The 20,150-nt window shown below is 38.8% G+C and overlaps 1 protein-coding gene across 1 annotated transcript; it reads right to left on the bottom strand.

Annotated features, from left to right (window-relative positions):
* Positions 1–3,026: 3,026 nt before the first annotated feature.
* Positions 3,027–6,636, bottom strand: LOC140180093 (uncharacterized). The gene is made up of 4 exons (XM_072220490.1): positions 5,882–6,636; positions 4,176–4,484; positions 3,653–4,079; positions 3,027–3,407 (listed from the first exon to the last, which is right to left on the bottom strand). Exons 1-4 carry the CDS (start codon positions 6,634–6,636, stop codon positions 3,027–3,029), a joined length of 1,872 nt encoding a protein of 623 aa, XP_072076591.1.
* Positions 6,637–20,150: the final 13,514 nt, after the last annotated feature.

The raw sequence follows: 20,150 nt of genomic DNA, 5'->3' as shown, positions 1-20,150 counted from the left end.
ACAAACTTAAATTTTGCTTGTCCCCAAGCAAATCAATGTGAATTGTTTTAACTGATTGAAACTTAACCCTTAAGAGACTGTATTCATAATTAAAGATATAGGCTAAGTATCAAATCATGTATGAACTTTGTTATTGCTTTCATCTCACAATGAACTTTCAACCTTTGAGGACCCTTTTAAGTGCCTGCTTTTAGAGCCCTTTCTATTGATTGTCACCTTGAAGTAGTAAGATTTGTTATTTTTCTTTTGATTGCTCTTTTCCCTTCATTCTTCTTTTGTTTCCAGACCACGACTGTAAGTGTTTTGTCTCAAGATGACCCTTTAGGTTAAGCTTTCAATTAGCACTCCCAAACCAGTTGGTTTTAGGGTACTAGGTGTTGAAACACCCCTAAGAATCTACTTGCTCAGGTCTCTCTTCTTGACACATCTTCACCACAAGTATCTACTAGGATCTTGGTTCTTTGAGCTATTTGTTTCTTTCTTTTATCCTAGTAGTTGATGCTAAGAGCCTTGGTCTTGCTTACTACTTCTAGGTTCTATTGATTTTCAAGGGTCATTCTTAGCATATACTTGTAATGTCCCCTGAGTCTAATTGTTTCATTATGAATTACTCACTTCCGAACCTCAATTCAAGGTTTTATACTTGTTTCTCATCTTCTTATTTTGAATCCAGCTCACTTGGGTCTTAGTTTCTTATTCTTATTTTGCAACAACTCATCATTGACTCTTTATGGAAACAAACTAATTCAATCAATGTAGTGAAAACTTAACGTGAGACATTTTCTTTCTCAAAATGAAAATTGGAAATTAGAGGACTCAGAATGATTCTAAAACTACAGCAGACATATCAAAGCAAAAGGAACACTAAGCAGTAAATTCAGAGAGTAGATTTTCAACATGAAACTCAACAACCTTTGCTCATTATAGTGTAGCTTCAATGCATATGTTCCTGCTCCTTTATCCTTCTTCTTGGATGACACATCCTGGAGGCTCCTTTTTGTGCTGGGGTGTACTTTAGCTTCCAAAAGCTTAGTAATAAACCCCGTTTTTAAGGTTTATCATGTATAGATTTTAAGGGTTTTATCAATGATCTTCCACACTTATCCATATAAAACTGCATGATTTTGTGTTCCTTTCCCTACTTTGCTTTATAGATAAAAACATGCTTCTTTTGCATTAAAATTGATATATTGTAATCCTCCTCTATTACCATTCGATGCTGTGATCTGTTTGTTAAGTGGTTTCAGAAGTTATAGGGCAAAAATGGCTAAGAGGAGTGAAGGAAGCATGCATGAATGGAAGGAGCATGGAATAGAGTAGAATTTTGGAATTTGGGCATGGGCGCGCGCGTGGACCTTACATGTACGCACGGATGTGCACCCCCAAAGCCGGCGCAGTGGAGCCAAACGAGAAGCCCGCGTGCTTATCTGGCTGGGCCATAAACCCTTGGACACGTGCGCGCACTGTGCGCCTGCGCGTAGGTCGCGAAAAATCCCAGGGGCGCGTACGTGTACTGTGCGCGTACGCGCCGATGTGCGCACGTGATTTTTTAAGAAGAAAATGTGACCAGCGATTTTAGGCAGTCCCAGGCCCTATTTTGGGGCAGGATTTTAGAGGGAAAAAGCATAAGAAGACCAAGGATTAGGGGGGTTAGGGGAATTAGTGATATTCCTAGATATTTTGAGTAGTTAGTTACATTTTGCTTTTTGAGAGAGAAACTCCAACTTCTCTCTAGGATTTCACTTTCTCCATTGCAATTCTCCTTTGATTTCTTGGTGAGATCCATTGCTAATTCACTTTTACTTTGATACAAGTTGTAGATCTACTCTTCTTCTACTCTCAATTAGTGTTCTTTTGATTCATGCATTTGGATCTAGATTTGTTAATTTGTTACTTTGAATTTTGATTAATGAATTGAGAAATTTCATTCAATTGCTTGATTGTTGATGATTTCTTGGATTAGATAGCTTTAATTCAATTCTTTTCTCTCAATTACATCATGTCTTCTATGATTTCCTACCAATTGTTTGTGATAATGACAACCCTAGCTATGGAGTAGATTTTTCTCACTTGGCTTAGGGGTTGAGTTATTGGAGATACTTGAGTAGTGGATATCAATTATTGATTAGAAATTAAAAATTGCTAATTGACTTGGAGTGCACTAAAGCTAGACTTTCCTAGGGTGAGACTAGGACTTATGACTCAAGTTAGTTACTCTCACTTGACTTTCCTCCATTATTAGGGGGTTAACTAAGTGAAGCAATAATCAATTCTTATCACAATTGAAGGAAACTATAATGATGGAACTTCCAATACTCACCCTTGGCCAAGGCTTTTAGCTCAATTAATTGTTGTTTACCTTTGTTAGCTTCAATTCTTGCACCAACTCTCAAAACCACAAAAGACTTCCTAGTCAATGATGTGCATTCTAAGGCAATTCCTAGGGAGAACGACCTGAGATCAATACTCTCGGTCATAGATTTTAGAATTGTTTGATGCGATATTTACGTGTTGGTTAGACTATACTCACGATTGGATTCATTGCTAATTTCTAACCGGCATAAGAATATTACGTCCATTACTTAGCCTCCTAAATGGAATTCATTTTGTGTGTCTCTAGGACACCAAAATTAAGTTCTTTGCTTCTAGTGACTGGCTCATGATGGTGGCCACACCAAACTTAAATTTTTGGCTTACTCTTAAAATTTGATCAAATTGTTGTAAGTCCAAAAATTAAGTGGATCGGTTGCCACACCAAACTTAATTCTTCAGCCAGCTTATCAACCCAATTAACATCATCACATAATGTAACATGCAAGATTGTACTTCCAGCAACTAGAAAAACTTTTGGAGTTCAAATAAAAAAAACTATCAGCAAAACAACTAACAACTGAAACTGAAAAACAATCAACCAAAGTGACTTAAACATAAGCTGCTCTAGAAAGCTTGAAATTGAAAGGATGAGTGTTGGGGTACCTCCCAACTAGTGCTTCTTTAACGTCACTAGCTTGACGATTCTTCCTTCTTCAGCTGAGGTTATAGTTCACCCTTTGCTCCTCTAGTGAATCTCCCGAGCAGTGCTTAAGTCTGTGGCCATTGACAGTGAAAGTCCTCTGAGTTTTCTCATTCATAAGCTCCACATGACCATAAGGAGAGGCCTTGACTATGGTGAAGGGTCCAGACCATCTTGATTTCAGCTTTCTTGGGAAAAACTTGAGCCTTAAGTTGTATAGCAACACCTTTTGACCTTCTACAAACTCTCTTCTTGCCAGCTTTTGATCATACCATTTCGTTGTTTTCTCCTTATAAATCTTAGCATTCTCATAGGCTTGAGTTTTGAATTCTTCCAACTCATTGAGCTGCAGCAACCTTCTTTCTCCAGCAGCTTGATTGTCAAAGTTCAACATCTTGAAAGCCCAAAATGCTCTATGTTCAAGCTCCACTGGTAGATGACAAGCCTTTCCAAACACCAATTGGTATGGAGACATGCCAATAGGTGTCTTAAAGGTGTTCTATAAGCCCATAATGCATCATCTAGCTTCTGGGACCAATCCTTTCTTGAGTTTCCAACAGTCTTCTCAAGGATTTTCTTGAGCTCTCTATTTAAAATTTCAGCTTGACCATTGGTTTATGGATGGTATGGGGTGGCTACCTTGTGCTTGACACCATATTTTAGGAGGAGTGTCTCAAGTTGTTTGTTGCGAAAATGGGTTCCTCCATCACTTATAAGAGCTCTTAGAACCCCAAACCGGCTAAATATGTTCTTCCTCAAGAAATTGATCACCACTTTGTTGTCAATTATTGATGTAGCTATGGCTTCTACCCATTTGGACACATAGTCCACAGCCACTAATATGTACTTGTTTGAGTATGAGGATGGGAAAGGTCCCATAGAATCAATCCCCCAAACATCAAATAATTCTAATTCCATGATGAATCTTTGTGGCATTTCATTCTTCTTGGGTAGGTTGCCAGCTCTTTGACACTCATTGCACCTTGCCACTAACTCCTTTGCATCCTTGAATATTTTAGGCCAAAAGAATCCATACTGCAACATCTTGTGTGCAGTCCTTTCTCCACTAAAATGTCCTCCATAGATAGATCCATAGCAATGCCAAAGGACCTCTTATGCTTCCTCATGAGAGATGCATCTTCTTAAAATCCCATCAGCACACCTTTTGAAGAGGTAAGGCTCATCCCAAATGTAATATTTGGCATCATTAATGAGCTTCCTTTTCAAGTGCTTATTGATATTAGAAGGTAGTTCCCCAATGGCTTTGAAATTAGCTATATCTGCAAACCATGGGGCTTCTTGGATCATCATCAACTGTTCATCCGAAAAACTTTCATTCACCTCAAGGCTGTGTGCCTCATTCTCCTCATTTGGTATCCTTGATAGATGGTCAGCCACCTTATTCTCTGCTCCACTTCTATCCTTGATTTCAATGTTGAATTCTTGGAGTAACAAGATCCATCTTATCAATCTGGGCTTGGATTATTGTTTGGTCAACAAATATTTGAGAGCTGCATGGTCAGTAAACACAATGTCTTTAGAACCAATGAGTTAAGATCTAAATTTATCAAATGCAAAAACTATAGCAAGGAGTTCTTTTTATGTGGTGGTGTAGTTCCTTTGGGCTTCATTAAGAACCTTGCTAACATAATAGATAACATGCACTAGCTTATCTCTCCTTTGTCCTAAAACAACACCAATAGCAAAGTCTGATACATCACATATCAATTCAAAAGGTAGGTCCTAACTAGGTAGTGTTATAATAGGTGCAGAGGAAAGTTTGCTTTTAAGCTCATCAAAGGCTTGCATGCATTCTCTATCAAAGATAAAAGGGACATCAGAGACAAGCACGTTACTTAAAGGTTTGGCAATTTTGGAAAAGTCTCTAATGAACCTTCTATAGAACCCAGTATGTCCCAAGAAACTCCTAATTGCTTTGACATTGCAAGGTAGGGGTAATTTTTCAATCGCTTTCACCTTGGCTCTATCTACCTCTATGCCTTTCTTAGAGATTTTATGGCCAAGGACTACCCCTTCAGTGACCATAAAATGGCACTTTTCCCAATTTAAAACTAGGTTAGTCTTTTGGCATCTCTTGAGCACCAAGGCAAGATGGTGTAGGCAATTAGGAAAAGAGTCATCAAACACAGAAAAATCATCCATGAATACCTCAATAAACCTCTTAATCATATCAGAAAAAATGGACAGCATGCACCTTTGGAATGTGGCAGGTGCATTGCACAAACCAAAGGACATGCGTCTATATGCAAAACACCATAAGGACAAGTAAAGGAAGTCTTCTCTTGGTCTTTAGGGTTTACTACAATCTGATTGTAGTCTGAGTATCCATCCAAGAAATAGTAGTATTCATGTCCAGCAAGCCTCTCTAACATTTGATCCATGAAGGATACAGGGAAATGATCCTTCCTTATGGCTTCATTAAGCTTCCTATAATCTATGCACATGCGCCATCCAGTCACTGTTCTTGTTGGTATCAATTCATTTCTTTCATTTTGCACAACAGTGATTCCTCCCTTCTTGGGGACTACTTGCACTGGGCTCACCCAAGGGCTATCTGAAATTGGGTAGATCACCCCTGCTTGCCAGAACTTCAGCACTTCTTTTTGCATCACTTCCTTCATTGTTGGATTTAATCTTCTTTGTGGCTATCTTGAGGGCTTGGCACCTTCCTCAAGAAGGATTTTATGCATGCATATAGAAGGGCTGATCCCTTTTAAATATGCAAGTGTCCATCTTATGGCATCCTTGTGTTGTCTCAGCACATTGATAAGCTCCTCTTCTTGCTCCTCACTGAAGCTTGAATTAATGATGACTGGGTATGTGTTATTGTCACCCAAGTAAGCATACTTTAAACTTGGAAGCAGGGTCTTCAACTCCACTTTTGGTGCTTCCACTTCCTTTTTGCTTGCCTTGTCCAACATGATTGAGCCTTTTATGAACTCTTGTGGTTGTTCACCACCTAATGCTTGTTGATCTTGCTCTACTACTTCTTTCAATTTGTCTTTCTCCAAAACTCCTTGGACTAGTGTCTCTATTGTATCCACCATCATGTACTCCCCAATAGACTCCTTTGGGTAGCTCATTGCTTTAAAAACATTAAACACCATCTCTTCTTCATGTAATCTTAAGACTAACTCTCCCTTTTGTACATCAATTATGACTCTAGCAGTGGCTAAAAATGGTCTTCCTAAGATAATTGATGTGTTAGCCTCTTTCTCCATATCAAGCACAACAAAGTCTGCTGGGAATATGAATTCTTCCACTTTCACCAATAAGTCTTCTACCACCCCATGAGGGAATTTGAATGTTCTGTCAGCTAATTGAAGGGCCATTCTTGTTAGTTTAGCCTCTTTAATTCTCATTCTTTTCATCATGGCCAAGGACATGAGGTTAATGCTAGCTCCCAGATCACACAATGCCTTCTCAATGCTTATATCCCCTATGATGCAGGGAATTTGAAAGCTCACAGGGTCCTTCATCTTTTGGGGAAGCTTCTTTTGTATGATGGCACTACATTCCTCCGTGAGCACCACAGTTTCCTTGTCTCCACAGTTTCTTGTCCTTGTTATGAGCTCTTTTAAAAACTTGGCATAGAGTGGCATTTGCTCTAATTCCTCAGCAAAAGGTATGTTAATTTGAAGCTTCTTAAAGATCTCCAAGAACCTGAAAAACTGGTTGTCCTTCCCATCTTTTCTCAGCCACTGTGGGTAGGGTGCCTTTGGAACATAAGGCTTTAAGGTTTGCTTAGGTGGAGCTGGGGAAGATGTCTATTTTTCCTCCTTGATTTTTAGTTGACTTGTAGCTTCTTCTTCTTGCTTGTTGTGACTTGAGGATGCCTTCTCCACTACCTTCCCACTTCTTAGTGTGATGGCCTTGTATTTCCCTCTTGGATTGGTCATCGTATCACTTGGGAATGCATTTGTGGACATTTGTATCTGCTTGGATAAGTGTCCCAATTGTGTTTCCAGTTTTGTAATTGCGGCCCCTTGATTCCTTATATTCAACCTAGCCTCCTCTTGGTATGCATCTATCTTTTTCTCAGCTTGCAATTATCTCTCTACAACAGTGGAAATACTCCATATCAATTGTGCCATAGCAGCCTCCAATCTTACAAAGTTGTTGCTCATATCACATGGTTGTGGGGCTGAGGATGCTACATCTTGTGAGTGGTTGTTGTATGGTTGTTGGGTGGGGTGGTAGGATACATTTTGTGAGTTGTGGTAGGGTCTATTATTGCTTGTTTGATGGCTGGGGTTGTTGTATTGGTTGTTGTAGTATGGTTTATGATCTTGGTTGTGGCTTTGTTAGTTTTTTCACCCAAAATTTGGGTGGTTCTTTCATCCTGGATTGTATGTTTTGGCATTGGGGTCATATGGTGGTCTGGAGGAATTGTTCACATAGTTGGCTTGCTCCCATTCACATTCAACTTCTAGGGTATCTTCTTCTTGTGGAGGTGCTTGAGCTTGGACAGCTGAGACTTGATTCTTCTCCATTTGCTTGGTTAGAGCTACTAGTTGAGTAGTGATCACTTTGTTTTGAGCTAACAAAGCATCCATAGAAGTGAGCTCCATCACTCCTCTTCTTAGGTTTCTCTCAGAAGCATAGAAATAATCATTGTTGGCCACTATTTCTATTATGTCTATGGCCTCTTCAATTGTCTTCTTCTTGTTGAGAGAGCCTCCTGAGGAATGGTCTACAGCTTTCTTTGATTCATATGACAGCCCTTCATAAAAGATATGCAGCTGTACCCATTCGTTGAACATGTCTAGAAGGCACTTCCTTGTCGAATCCTTGTATCTCTCCCATGCTTCATAGAGAGTTTTACCTTCTTGTTGTCTAAATGTTTGCACCTCAATTCTCAATCTATTGACTCTTTGTGGAGGGTAGAATCTTGCTAAGAACTTGTTCACCACATCCTCCCAAGTTGTCAAGCTCTCCTTAGGAAATGATTCTAGCCACTTTAAGGCCTTGTCCCTAAGAGAAAAGGGAAACAAGAGTAGTTTGTAGGTGTCTGGGTGAACATCATTAGACTTCATAGTGTCACATATCCTCAAAAATGTGGTTAGATGTTGGTTGGGATCTTCTTGAGCATTCCCTCCAAATGAGCAATTGTTCTGAACAAGAGTGATTAGTCGTGGTTTGAGCTCAAAGTTGTTGGCATGTATGTTGGCTCTCAAGATGCTACTCCCACAATTCCCAGGATTGGAATTGATGTAGGAGCCTAGCACTCTCCTTTCCTGTGGAGGGGCATGGTTACCAACTGCCTCTTCATGATGATTGTGTGCTTCTCCTTCCATGGTTTGGACTGGATTATCTTCTACTTCTTCTTCTTCACCAACTACTCTTTTGCCTCTTGCCACTGCTTCTCTTCTCAATCTCAAAAATGTCCTCTCAGGTTTAGAATCGTAGGAGATTACAGCTCCTCTCCTCCCTGTCATACACAACACAAAACACAATCTAAAACAAGGGTTATCACCCTCTTGGAAGAAGGGTGGATGAGTCAAGTTAGTTGATGTAGAGCATCAAACATTTAATGCACTTATTGTTAGAATGGATATATGAACAATGAACAATTGAGAATTCAAAGAAATAAAGAAAATAAGGACTGAAATTAAAGTAATTAACAAGTAAAAATAAAATGCTTAATCTAAGTACCCATCAACTTAATCATTGTCAATTCACAATCAATCCCCGGCAACGGTGCCATAAACTTGATGACCGAAATTCACTATATCAAGATAATGAATACGTCTTTGGCAAGTATACCAACTGTCGTCAAGTAATAACTCACAATGAGTGAGGTCGAATCCCACAGAGATTGATAGATTGAACAATTTTAGTTGCTGGGTGATTTAGTCAAGCTAATCAAGAATAATGGTGGGTGCAGAATTTTAAACAGCAGAATTGTAAATGACTTAAAAAGAAAAGAAAGCAATAAAGTGTGGAAATGTAAAGAGCAAGAAAATAAATGGCAAAAACATAAATGACTGAATTGTAAATGGGGAATGGGTTGATAACAGAAATTAAAGAAAGCTATAAAGAATGGGGAAGATAGGAATAGGGAAGATTCATTAGAGTTGGGAGATATTGCTCTCTTTGGATTAAATTCAGATCATCTCATCTTCAATCATGCAACTTATTGACCTCTTGGCAATCATGATTGATTGAATCCCAATTCCTTGGTGATTCAATCTATCAAATCTTGATAATCAACCAATTCCTTGGTCTAATTGCTCATGAAGAGAGATAGGCTTGGTCCCTGATTTTACCATACATCATCATAGATCTAAATATTTGGGCAGATTTTATGTCACCGTATCCAATCCCAAAACCCAGATCTACTTAATTTGAGAAGGGATTTCAAGCATGGTTTCATGTTTCCTTTTCCAAGGTTCTCATGAAACCGAATTTGTATTCAACCTCTTTTCCAAGATGATTGAACACTAAGAATGAAGAACGAAATTCCTTCTAGCAAATCAAAGAGAAGATGAAGAGAAGAAGAAATTCACTATCAATTAATCCATCAAGCACAATAGAGCTCCCTCCCCCAATGAAAGGGAAGTTAGCTACTCATAGCTTCCGGTACAAGATGAAAATTCAATCTGGAAAATAAAACTAAGTACAAAAGAAAAGTAAAATTCCCAAAAGTCTCTAGAAGCTAAAAGTACAAAAGGTTTAAAGTCCAAAAGTCCTTTCCTAATTCAAATTACCACTTATTTATACAAGTTTTCTATGAGTCTTCAGGTGTACTTGCAAGATCTCAAAGTGGGCCTTTCACCTTTTCAATCAGTACAATCCAATTTGGCCAAGTATTTTGCTCCCAGGAGAACGTAGCTCTTTTTAGGAGAGCGAACGCTCATACACCCACGCGTACGCGTCCTATACACGTGCGTGTCATCAAGCATTTTGGCATATTCACGCGTACGCGTCACCCACGCATGCGCTTCATCTCTGTCTTCGGCACTTGTCACGCGTACGCGTCACCTACGCGTACGCATCCCTCTTAGTGCGCTCTCCCACGCGTACACGCCATCTATGCGTACGTGCCATCCACGCGTATGCATGGTCTTTCAATTATCACTTCCACGCTGTAACTTCATCCATGCGTGCGTGTGCTTTGTTCAAAAATGTTGTTTTCACGCGTGTGCGTCCCTCACACATACGCGTGATCTTCAAAATATCACTTCCACGCGTACGCGTCGACAACTGAATTTTTCCACCTCAGTATCGCAGGCGATCTTGGATGGAAAACGTAGCGCTCTTGGGCAATACCACTTCGACGCGTACGCATCGCTAACAAAGCTTTCTTGGGCGAAGAATGCTGTGCTCTTTTAAAGAGAGCGTAGCGCTAAGAGTCATGCTGCAGGGGAACGTAGCGTTCTTCAGCATAAGTGAGCGTAGCGCTATCCTCTGTTATGCTTCCCTGTTTTGTTCTTTTCACCTGAAAATTCATGAAGAACTCATTTCAAAGCAATGTCCTATAAATTTATCATATAGTTCATTTAATTGCATTACTTAAACGAGATTTTATCAATTCTATGGTCCTTTTAGATAAGAGAAAGAGGTAAATGACGTAAGTCATCACTTTCTACTGTTTTCTGGATTGATACTCTGACTATAAATCAGATTGCCGTAGACCCTCAAGATCAAGAGAAGACAACATTCACATGTCCTTTTGTAGTATTTTCTTACCAAAGATTGCCGTTTGGACTCAGTAATGCCCCAGCGACTTTTCAATGGTGTATGCTCTCTATTTTCTCAAACATGGTTGAAAGGTTCATTGAGGTATTTATGGATGACTTCTTTGTTTTTGGTGATTCTTTTAATTCTTGCCTTAAGCACCTATCCTTAGTCTTGAAACAGTGTCAAGAAACAAATCTTGTTTTAAATTGAGAAAAATGCCACTTTATGGTAACTGAAGGTGTTGTTCTTGGTCACTAAATTTCAAGCAAAGGAATAGAGGTTGACAAAGCTAAAGTGGAGGTAATTGAAAAATTACCACCAGCTACTAATGTTAAGGCAATAAGGAGTTTCTTAAGGCATGTAGGATTTTACAGGAGGTTTATAAAGGATTTTTCCAGGATTGCTAAACCTTTGAGCAACATTTTGGTTGCTGACACTCCTTTTGTTTTTGATAATGATTGTTTGCATGCCTTTGAAACTCTGAAAGCAAGGCTTGTTTATGCACCCATCATAGCCCCTCCCAACTGGGATTTACTATTTAAGGTAATGTGTGATGCTAGTGATTATGTTATACGGGTTGTCTTAGGAACAGAGACAAGACAAGCTTATGCACATCATTTACTATGCTAGTCGTGTGTTGAATGACGTGCAAAAGAATTACACTACTACAGAGAAAGAATTACTAGCTGTAGTTTATGCATTTGACAAATTTAGATCCTATTTAAATGGTCCCAAGGTTATTGTTTATACTGACCACGCAGCTCTTAAGTACCTTCTAACCAAGCAGGATTCTAAACCAAGATTGATCAGGTGGGTGCTACTTCTTTAGGAGTTTGACATTGAGATTAAAGATAGGAAAGGGTCAGAAAATCAAGTAGTTGATCATCTTTCTAGGATTGAACCTGAAGAAGGGACGCCACCCTCCACTACTGTGACTGAGATCTTCCCAGATGAGCAACCCTTCATGATTCAGCGGGTTCCGTGGTTTGTAGATATTGCGAACTACAAAGCCATGAGGTTCATCCCCAAGGAGTACATTAAACAGCAAGTTAAGAAGTTGTTGAATGATGTCAAGTACTACTTGTGGAAAGAACCTTATCTTTTTAAGAGAGGCTCAGATGGTATTATTTGGCGTTGTGTCTCAGATGGGGAATCACAGCAGATCCTCTGGCACTGTCATAGTTCTGAGTGTGGAGGCCACTTTGGTGGTGAAAGAACAGCCACCAAGGTTCTTCAGAGTGGTTTTTATTGGCCGGCTCTCTTTCGAGACTCATGGGAATTTGTAAGAAACTGTGACAAGTGTCAGAGTGCTGGGAACCTTCCCAACAAACATGAGATGCCACAGTAAGGGATTCTAGAGATTGAGTTGTTTGATGTGTGGTTTTCATAGGACATTTCCCTCCCTCATACTCAAACACTTACATACTGGTGGTCGTGGATTATGTGTCCAAATGGGTGGAAGTAGTGGCTCTACCCACCAATGATGCCAAAGTCGTGTTGAGCTTTTTGCAGAAATATATTTTCAGCAAGTTTGGTGTCCCAAAGACACTGATCAGTGATGGAGGAAGTCACTTTTGCAATAAATAGTTGGACACACTCCTGTAGAGATATGGAGTCTGTCATAAGGTGGCAACCCCTATCACCCTTAAACAAGTAGACAGGCTGAAGTCTCCAACAGAAAATTCAAGAGGATCCTGGGGAAGACTGTTAGTAGTTCAAGGAAAGACTGGGCAAAAAAACTTGATCATGCTCTCTAGGCATACTGGACTACTTTTAAAACTCCTATTAGAATGTCCCCATACCAGTTAGTTTATGGTAAGGCCTGTCACTTGTCAGTGGAGTTGGAGCACAGGGCATATTGGGCAACAAAGTTTCTGAACTTTGATGCCAAGGCTGCAAGCGAGAAGAGGTTACTCCAACTGAATGAGCTTGATGAGTTCAGAAACTCTGCTTATGAGAATGTCAAGCTCTACAAGGAAAAGACCAAGAAGTGGAATGATAAAAAGATAGCCACAAGGTTCTACTATTCAATTCTCGGCTCAAGCTTTTTTCCGGGAAGCTGAAGTCCCAGTGGTCAGGACCTTTTGTGGTAACTGGAGTGTCCCCTTATGGTCATGTGGAACTTTAAAAAGAAAATTCAGATAGGAGGTTCACAGTCAATAGTTAGAGGGTAAAGCACTATATTGGAGGCGAGATTGATCACCAAAGGTCCATTCATCTGTTGACTTTGCAGAATTGACCGTCAAGCTAATGACGGTAAAGAAGCACTTGTTGAGAGGCAACACAACCCCGAGTATCCTTCAATTTTATGTTCAGTTTGATCTTTGTTTATTTATGATTCTTATTCATAGTTCCTTGGTTTAATTTTGTTTGTGGTCATGCAAAGTGCTTAGAACAGGAACAAGAGGAGTCTGCAAGAGAAATAGAACACCCTAGAGAGCATTTTACTCGAGTGCTCTGGCGCTAAATGCCAAGATAGGCGTTCAGTGCCAGAGATGGCACAATTCTCAAGGAGCTCAGTAAAGGGTGGCACTAAACGTCAGGCTGGGCATTTAGCGCCAAGGAGCATGCATTTTGAGGAAGATTGACGTCGAATTGAGCACTAAATGCCAGACTGGGTGTTTAACGCCAGAAATGGTAGCTAAAGTGCTGGCGTTAAATGCCAAAAAGGGCGTTTAACGTGCTAGATGGCACAAAACCCAAGGAGCTTCAAGCTCATAAGGTGCTAAACACCACTAGGGCATTTAGCGCCAAGTCTCGTCCAAAAAAAAAGTTTTGATGGGTGTGGATGCTAAACACCAGAAAGGGCATTCTGAATGGCACCTATTACAAAGCATTACGGTGCTAAATGCTGAAGCCGGCATTTAGCTCCAACAATGCAGAATTGATCCTTGAGAAAGGAAATTCAAATTTCCAACGGTAACAATCCCACCCATTCCCTTTTTGACCGTTTCAAACATCTCTCTCTCTCTCTTTCTCTCTCTCTCTCTCTCTCTCTTTCTCTCTCTCTCTCTCTCTCTCTCTCTCTCCTATCACTCCTTCCCTTCAACCCCCATCAAATCTTGCTTAACCCAAATCCATTCATTTAATTTCTCACCCCATAACCATATCAAATCTCATCACATCTCTCCCATATCTCTCTTCCCCATTTCCCGTCCATAATAACTGAGCCTCCCTCCCTCTCTCTATAAATACCTATCTCTTTTTCACTTTTTACCATACCTCCATCCACCTTCTTCCATCTTTTCTCTCCCTTCTCACCTTCGTGCTTCCCTTTCATTTTTCCTTCATTCATTCTTTCCTCAAATCCGAACCATACACCCTCTAACCTTCTTCTTTTCACCACCTCTCACCTTTTCTTTCTCTTTTCTTTGCTCGCGGACGAGCAAAAGCTTTAAGTTTGGTGTTGGGACGCTCCACTTTTCTTCTTCATCATATTTTCTATGGCATCCAAAACCGGAGAATCCTCTTCTAAGAAGAGAAAGGAAAAGGCTTTCGCTACCGGTCTGTTTGACAACAACTGGTTCAGTTCCAAAAGCTATGAGGATCACTTCCATGAGATTGTGAGTAAAAAGAGAGTGATTCCAGAGGTATGTTTTGATTTGCAACCAGATGAGTATCTAGAGATCAGAGATCAAATTCAGAGGAGGGGTTGGGAATTCTTGTGCAACCCTGTGACTGATGTAGGTGTTCTGATGGTCAAGGAGTTCTATGCTAATGCTTGGGTAACCTACAAGCATATCAAGGATGTGAATCCTGAGTTCAAGACCTAGTATACCATGGTCCAAGGGAGGACCTTAGAGTTCGGTCCAGAGAGAGTGAGGGAGATACTTCAGTTACCACCATCCAAAGAGGACCCTCACTCTTACTCTCACAGGCTCACCCGTGATCAGAGGCTGGACCAAATCCTCACTAATATATGCCACCCCGTAGCACAGTGGAGGAGGGATGCTAGAAGGCAACCATACCAGCTGGAAAGGCATGATCTGAAGCTAATTGCTCAGGGGTAGTTGGAGTTTATTCAGTGCTCCATCATCCCCACGAGTAACCAATCCGACGTTACTATTAACCGATCTGTGATGATTCACTGCATCATGCTTGGTAATAAGGTGGAGGTGTATTGGGTGATCCTTCTAGAGTTATACGACATACTCGCGAAGGCCTCCACTTCTGCTAGGTTGGCCTTCCCTCATCTCATCTTCCGCCTGTTTGGGGCTGCTCGCGTCTGCATTGAGTGAGACACCCTTATTGATGTCGATAGGTCGATCACTAGGAGTGGTATGGAGTACGCCAAAGAGCTTGGACGAGCACTGCCTCAGGAGCCAGTTCTCCCGGCTCAGTAGGAGCAGCCTGAGATGCCTCACGGATATTATTTCCCTCCTTGTGACTATTAGGATCAGTTGACCACATCTATTGGGGAGCTAACGTCTTCTGTTGATCAGCTGAGGATAGAACATCAAGACCACTCTGCCCTCCTCCATCAGCTAGTGGAGGAACAGCAGAGCCAGAAGCGAGAGCTGGAGGAGCTGAGGCACTAGAGAGGATTTCTAGGAGGGAGCAGCCTCCAGGACTGAGGTGGTTTAGTTTCATTATCTGCTGCTTTACTTATTTTCTATTTTTCAGTATTATTTTCATGTTTCCTATTTTCTGCTTAAAGCTTTGTATGATCATTAGTAGTATTTTAATGCTTTCTACACTACGGCAGAAGCGGAGAGTAGCGGCAGGGAAATAGCGGTCGTGACCATAATCGCCACAGATTGGAAGGATCGTGGCAGAGGTGAGCGGCGGTCTGGTAAAAGCCACAAAACTCCCCTGGATAGCGGCTGGGGAGTGAACACCGCTGCCAAATTTGGATTTATATCTTCAGGCTTCCTCATTTTACACTATCTTCTTGTCGCGAACAAAGTGGGAGCAGAGGCGCCAAACACACCCACCCCCTATGCCATAACATACCCGGCGATTACTTCAATAAACGCTGCTAGGTGAGTTTCAATTCATTGTTTTAATTCTCCCTTTTATCTTACAACTAGAAATTGCTTCCCCTCAATTGTGCAGAAACCCGCAAGTTGAGTTTGGTAGCGCGCCAACCAAGAGCGGGAGCATAGCCGCGAAATATCAAGGAAGAACCCACCCAGGTGAGGATCTTATCATAATTCAATTTGTCCATTCCCTCTTGTCATGTACAACCATTAATCGACTCCCCCAATTTTGTAGAAACCCCCAATTTTTTGAGCTTTCCCCTCTCATCCACAATTCCTGAAACTCATACTCTCTCAGCCACGGTGTGCAAAATCCCTGACCGTTGCTCCACCCTGCGCTTCCGTATTGGTTGTCAAGTCGCGCAGCTGCCATCCGTGCTTCTCTCACTGGCGTCAAAGTCTCCCATCACCTTGCTCGTACGTGAAACTGTTACACCATCCTCCACCGTGTGTCATTCTGAGCATCGCGACCTCTCCTCTGTCACTGGTTAGTTCTGACACTCTGATCATTTCTTCTTGTTTTCATTTTTGGTTAGAATTTTGAAAAGAATTTATCTATATCTGTCTTTAATTAGGGTTAATTGCTGCTGTTCAGAGATTGGAATTTGAAGGTACCATTTTTTTTATTTAATGGGTGCTTTGTATTGAAAGTGATAGTTAGAGTAGATAAATTAAAAAAGGGTCGTTATCATTATTAGAGGGATGAGTTTCTTTGGTTTGCATCTCTCTTGCATCTAGTTCCTGTTTTTTTAAGTACTCACCAAGAATGTGTTTCTTTTATTTGCATCTCTCTTGCACAGGAGAAAGTGAGAAACTTTGAACACACTAATATGAATCTTTTGTTTATTGATAAATTTATCCTGTAAAGTACAAGACATTGGTAATTTAGAAATTATATAGAGATGTAAGAATAAATATGAGGACATAGTACTTGATCATTGCCCTCTTGTGATTCGAATGAGTGGCTAAGATGTATTGTTATGAACTTGGATAAGATGAAGTTTTCTAGGTCTTGCATTTTTTGTTTTTTTTTTTTTTTTTTTTGGATTGAAAAAAAGAGAGAATTTCATTAAGATGAGACGATAATACAAATTGGGGATAAGGATTCCCTATACAAAGAATTGGGAATAAGGTTTTTCACACGCACATCAGTTTTTCAGGTTTTCTTTCTTCTGTTTCTCTTAATCTTCTTGGCTATATCTAAATCTTATCACCTAGAATCTGATCAATCTATTACAAGAAACTATAGTTTCATAAAAACTCTAAAAACTGTTAGAAAAAAAGCTTCAATTTTATGTTCTAAATTCGAAACTAATTGTAGTTGATTCCATTGGTTTTCTTTCTTTCCATGACGCTTTGATTCTTGTTCAAAAAAGATTATAGAATTTAGTTTTTTTTTTTTTGAAAAATTGATAAAAAGAAAAACACGCATGCACACTAGTTATTTTCATTAATGAGTTCTATTTGTCCATTTATTATTCTTATGATCAGTGCTCGCATATGCTTTTGCATTGCATGTGAAAAAGACACTACTTTTTGTTCAGTTCTTCACAGCACCTTCCCATTTTGCCACATGCAATCTTGCTCTCTTAGCCTGTAATTTTAATTTCAACAATAAATTACCTATTTTGCTATGTATATGTGTAAAGAACGAAGAATGGAAAATTGTTTACCTCTTTGTCCCAGTCACTTCGAATAGTAACTAAGGCCAGTACCAAAGTCTGGACCGCAGTTCCACCAAAAATTAACCCTGCCTATATTCCATGATCATTCATTACTAATTCATATCAGCATTACTACGGCTTGAAGCAAATCAAATTATAACATGCTTAACTAATGAGAGAGATTACATTTTACTATTTACGAACTGTTTAGGAACAAAAGATCTCCAAAAATCTCCAAAATCTAATTTTTCCTCATAATGCTAAGGTGTTACTGATATGTTGCTTACTAATTGTTATACTGCTGTCATTGTGGTGTTACTCTACTCCTAACCAATTTGGTTCATTTCAAACTAATAGCTGATGTTATTATGCTACTATGCTTACCGTGACAATGACTGATTGGTCATGATTCTCTTGATGTCATTCATGTTTTTTTAGTGCTAAATTGGTATTTGCTTTTTTCAGTCCCTTTTTTTATGTCTAACTCTTCTTAAATTGCTTTTTTTATTCTTATTTTTTATGGTTTTTTCAGTCCCTAACTAACGTATTTTTAATTAAGGCATTGCTAGCTTCTTGTATCATCATCATCATCATGTTCATTTTTATCTCGCAATTTATTTCAATTTAATTAAGCCATATTATTGCGCTGCAAACACATTTTTTGCGAGGAGTGTGTGTCAGAATGGTAAGTTCATGCTTATATTCCTTATTTAGATATTCTGTTGTTTTTTAGCATTAATTTATTTTAAAAAGGGAAAACTAGAAATCAGCCAAGAAAGTTTCTAACTAGTTCCTGTTTTGGGAAGTATCCAAGACTGTGTTTCTTTGGTTTTCATCTCTCTTGCACAAGAGAAAATGATAATATATTATTGTGGCTGATTATTGATGTGTTATTATGTTAGTAAGTTGAAGTATGTCATTTTTACCAATAAATTTATCTGTTCATGTTTCAGGGATAAAGCTAATAAATTTATCTAATAACAATCTTATCTTTCCAGCTTGATAACAAAATGCTTTTTATTTATTTATTTATTGGAATTATAATAAAGTAGTTCAGACAAATAAACTGTGCATATAGATATAGGAATAATATTTGTTTAGTATTATGATGATAGAATCTTATATATATATATATATATATATATATAGAAAACAAAAACGGTTTTGATTAATATTTGTTTAGTATTATGATGATAGTTGATAGAATCTTATATATATATATATTCGAGAAAATAGAAATTAACGCCAAGTTTGATTCTTATTATGATGATAAGGATGTAACTTTCATTGATACTTGCAAATAATTCAAAGACAAATAAATAAATCAGTCACCGTAAGAAGTTGAATCAAATTGTTCTTCACTTGTTTCATCCATTTATTTACCACACTAGTCTTCCATGTAATACGTAGGCCTTCATTTATATATTTTGTAAAATTTATAAATATACGTGTTAATTTCTCAGAGGTTGCTGAATAGTAAAATGTTTGCCTTGTGGTCATGGCTCTTAGTTCTGATGATTGTGTTGGATTAGGGTTCAGTCATCTGTCGATGACTTTCGTACTGGGGTCTATGTAGATATATAAGTTTGGATTTATCTTTAATAGTTGCTGATCTACTAATGTGTGTTAGGAAAATTATCCTACTCATTTTGATGTTGATTGTTGTCATTTTCTGGTCTTTGTGCTTATTATTCTATTGCTTATTTGCTATTGCTATTGGACTATTCTCATGGTGCTGATTTTTTTATCTATGGTGTTCATATATTAAGTGTATAACTATGTTCCTAACAATGCTGAGTTGTTACTGATGTGTTGCTTATCAATTGTTATGCTGCTGCTATTGTGGTGTTACATTACTCCTAACCAATTTGGTTCATTTTATGCTAAGTCCTGCAGTTTGGTTGCTACTATGTTTACTGCGACAATGGACTGATTGGTCATGATTCTCTTGATGTCATTCATGCTACTCTAGTGCTGAATTGCTATTTGCTTTTTTCAGATCTTTTTTTTGTGTCTCACTCTTCTTGAGTTGCTTGTTTTATTATTATTTTTTATGTTCTTTTCGTTGAACTAATTATTTATACCTCTATGATAGATGACAAGACAGAGAAACTATACTCAAATATTTTGCATAAACATACCTAAAAAATGTGTACAGTTTCAGGGTTTTATTATCTATTCATTATGATTGTTTAGTTATATTTTTTGTATTAATTATTTTTTAAATCTAATTTTCACTCTTGTTTTCTTTTTCATTTTTTAAGGAAACTTCTTTATCTTTTCATTTTTTGGACTTGGACCCTGCAATTCTTTCTCCCAGTAATTTTTTAGAAAGCACAGAATTCTATAATGAGTAAGCAACCACCCATTACCTTTTGTGTGCTACATGTTATCCGGGATGCAAGTAACTTTGTTTCTGTTTCCGTTTTGAATTATTCTGTTACCCCCTACATGTATTTGCTTGCAATAAATCGTCAAATATGTTTCGTATGTTACTCTCCCATCTCATAATTATGATAAAATGTTATTGGTTCTCCTAACACATAGTCCTTTTTTTTTTACTTTTTTTGGCTTTATGTCTTTCTTTACACTTTATTCTTTTGTTTGTGCTATTTCATTAAATTAGACATTGATAAGAGCTGGATTACAAAGCCACGAGGTAGTGCAGATTACAGGAATGGTTTGAATAGATTCCTTGACTTTGCATTTTCTAATGCATCATCCGATGGGATGATACATTGTCCGTGTCCTTTGTGTGGGTTCCGATTTTTTCAAACTAGAGAGGATGCG

This window comes from Arachis hypogaea, chromosome 16 (assembly GCF_003086295.3).
Source record: "Arachis hypogaea cultivar Tifrunner chromosome 16, arahy.Tifrunner.gnm2.J5K5, whole genome shotgun sequence".
NCBI classification, from domain to species: Eukaryota; Viridiplantae; Streptophyta; class Magnoliopsida; order Fabales; family Fabaceae; genus Arachis; species Arachis hypogaea.
Note: the sequence above shows the minus strand (reverse complement) of the source record. Positions and strands in the feature narration are given on the sequence as shown.

Bases quoted from the DNA above. Each gene is read 5' to 3' on its own strand.
- LOC140180093 (XM_072220490.1), bottom strand. From the start codon at position 6,636: ATGCCACTCTATGCCAAGTTTTTAAAAGAGCTCATAACAAGGACAAGA. The intron at 4,080-4,175 runs GTGTGCTGATGG...AGGACATTTTAG, and splicing joins GAGCCTTACCTCTTCAAAAG to TGGAGAAAGGACTGCACACA. The intron at 3,408-3,652 runs GTAGCCACCCCA...TGGGCTTTCAAG, and splicing joins AATATGGTGTCAAGCACAAG to ATGTTGAACTTTGACAATCA.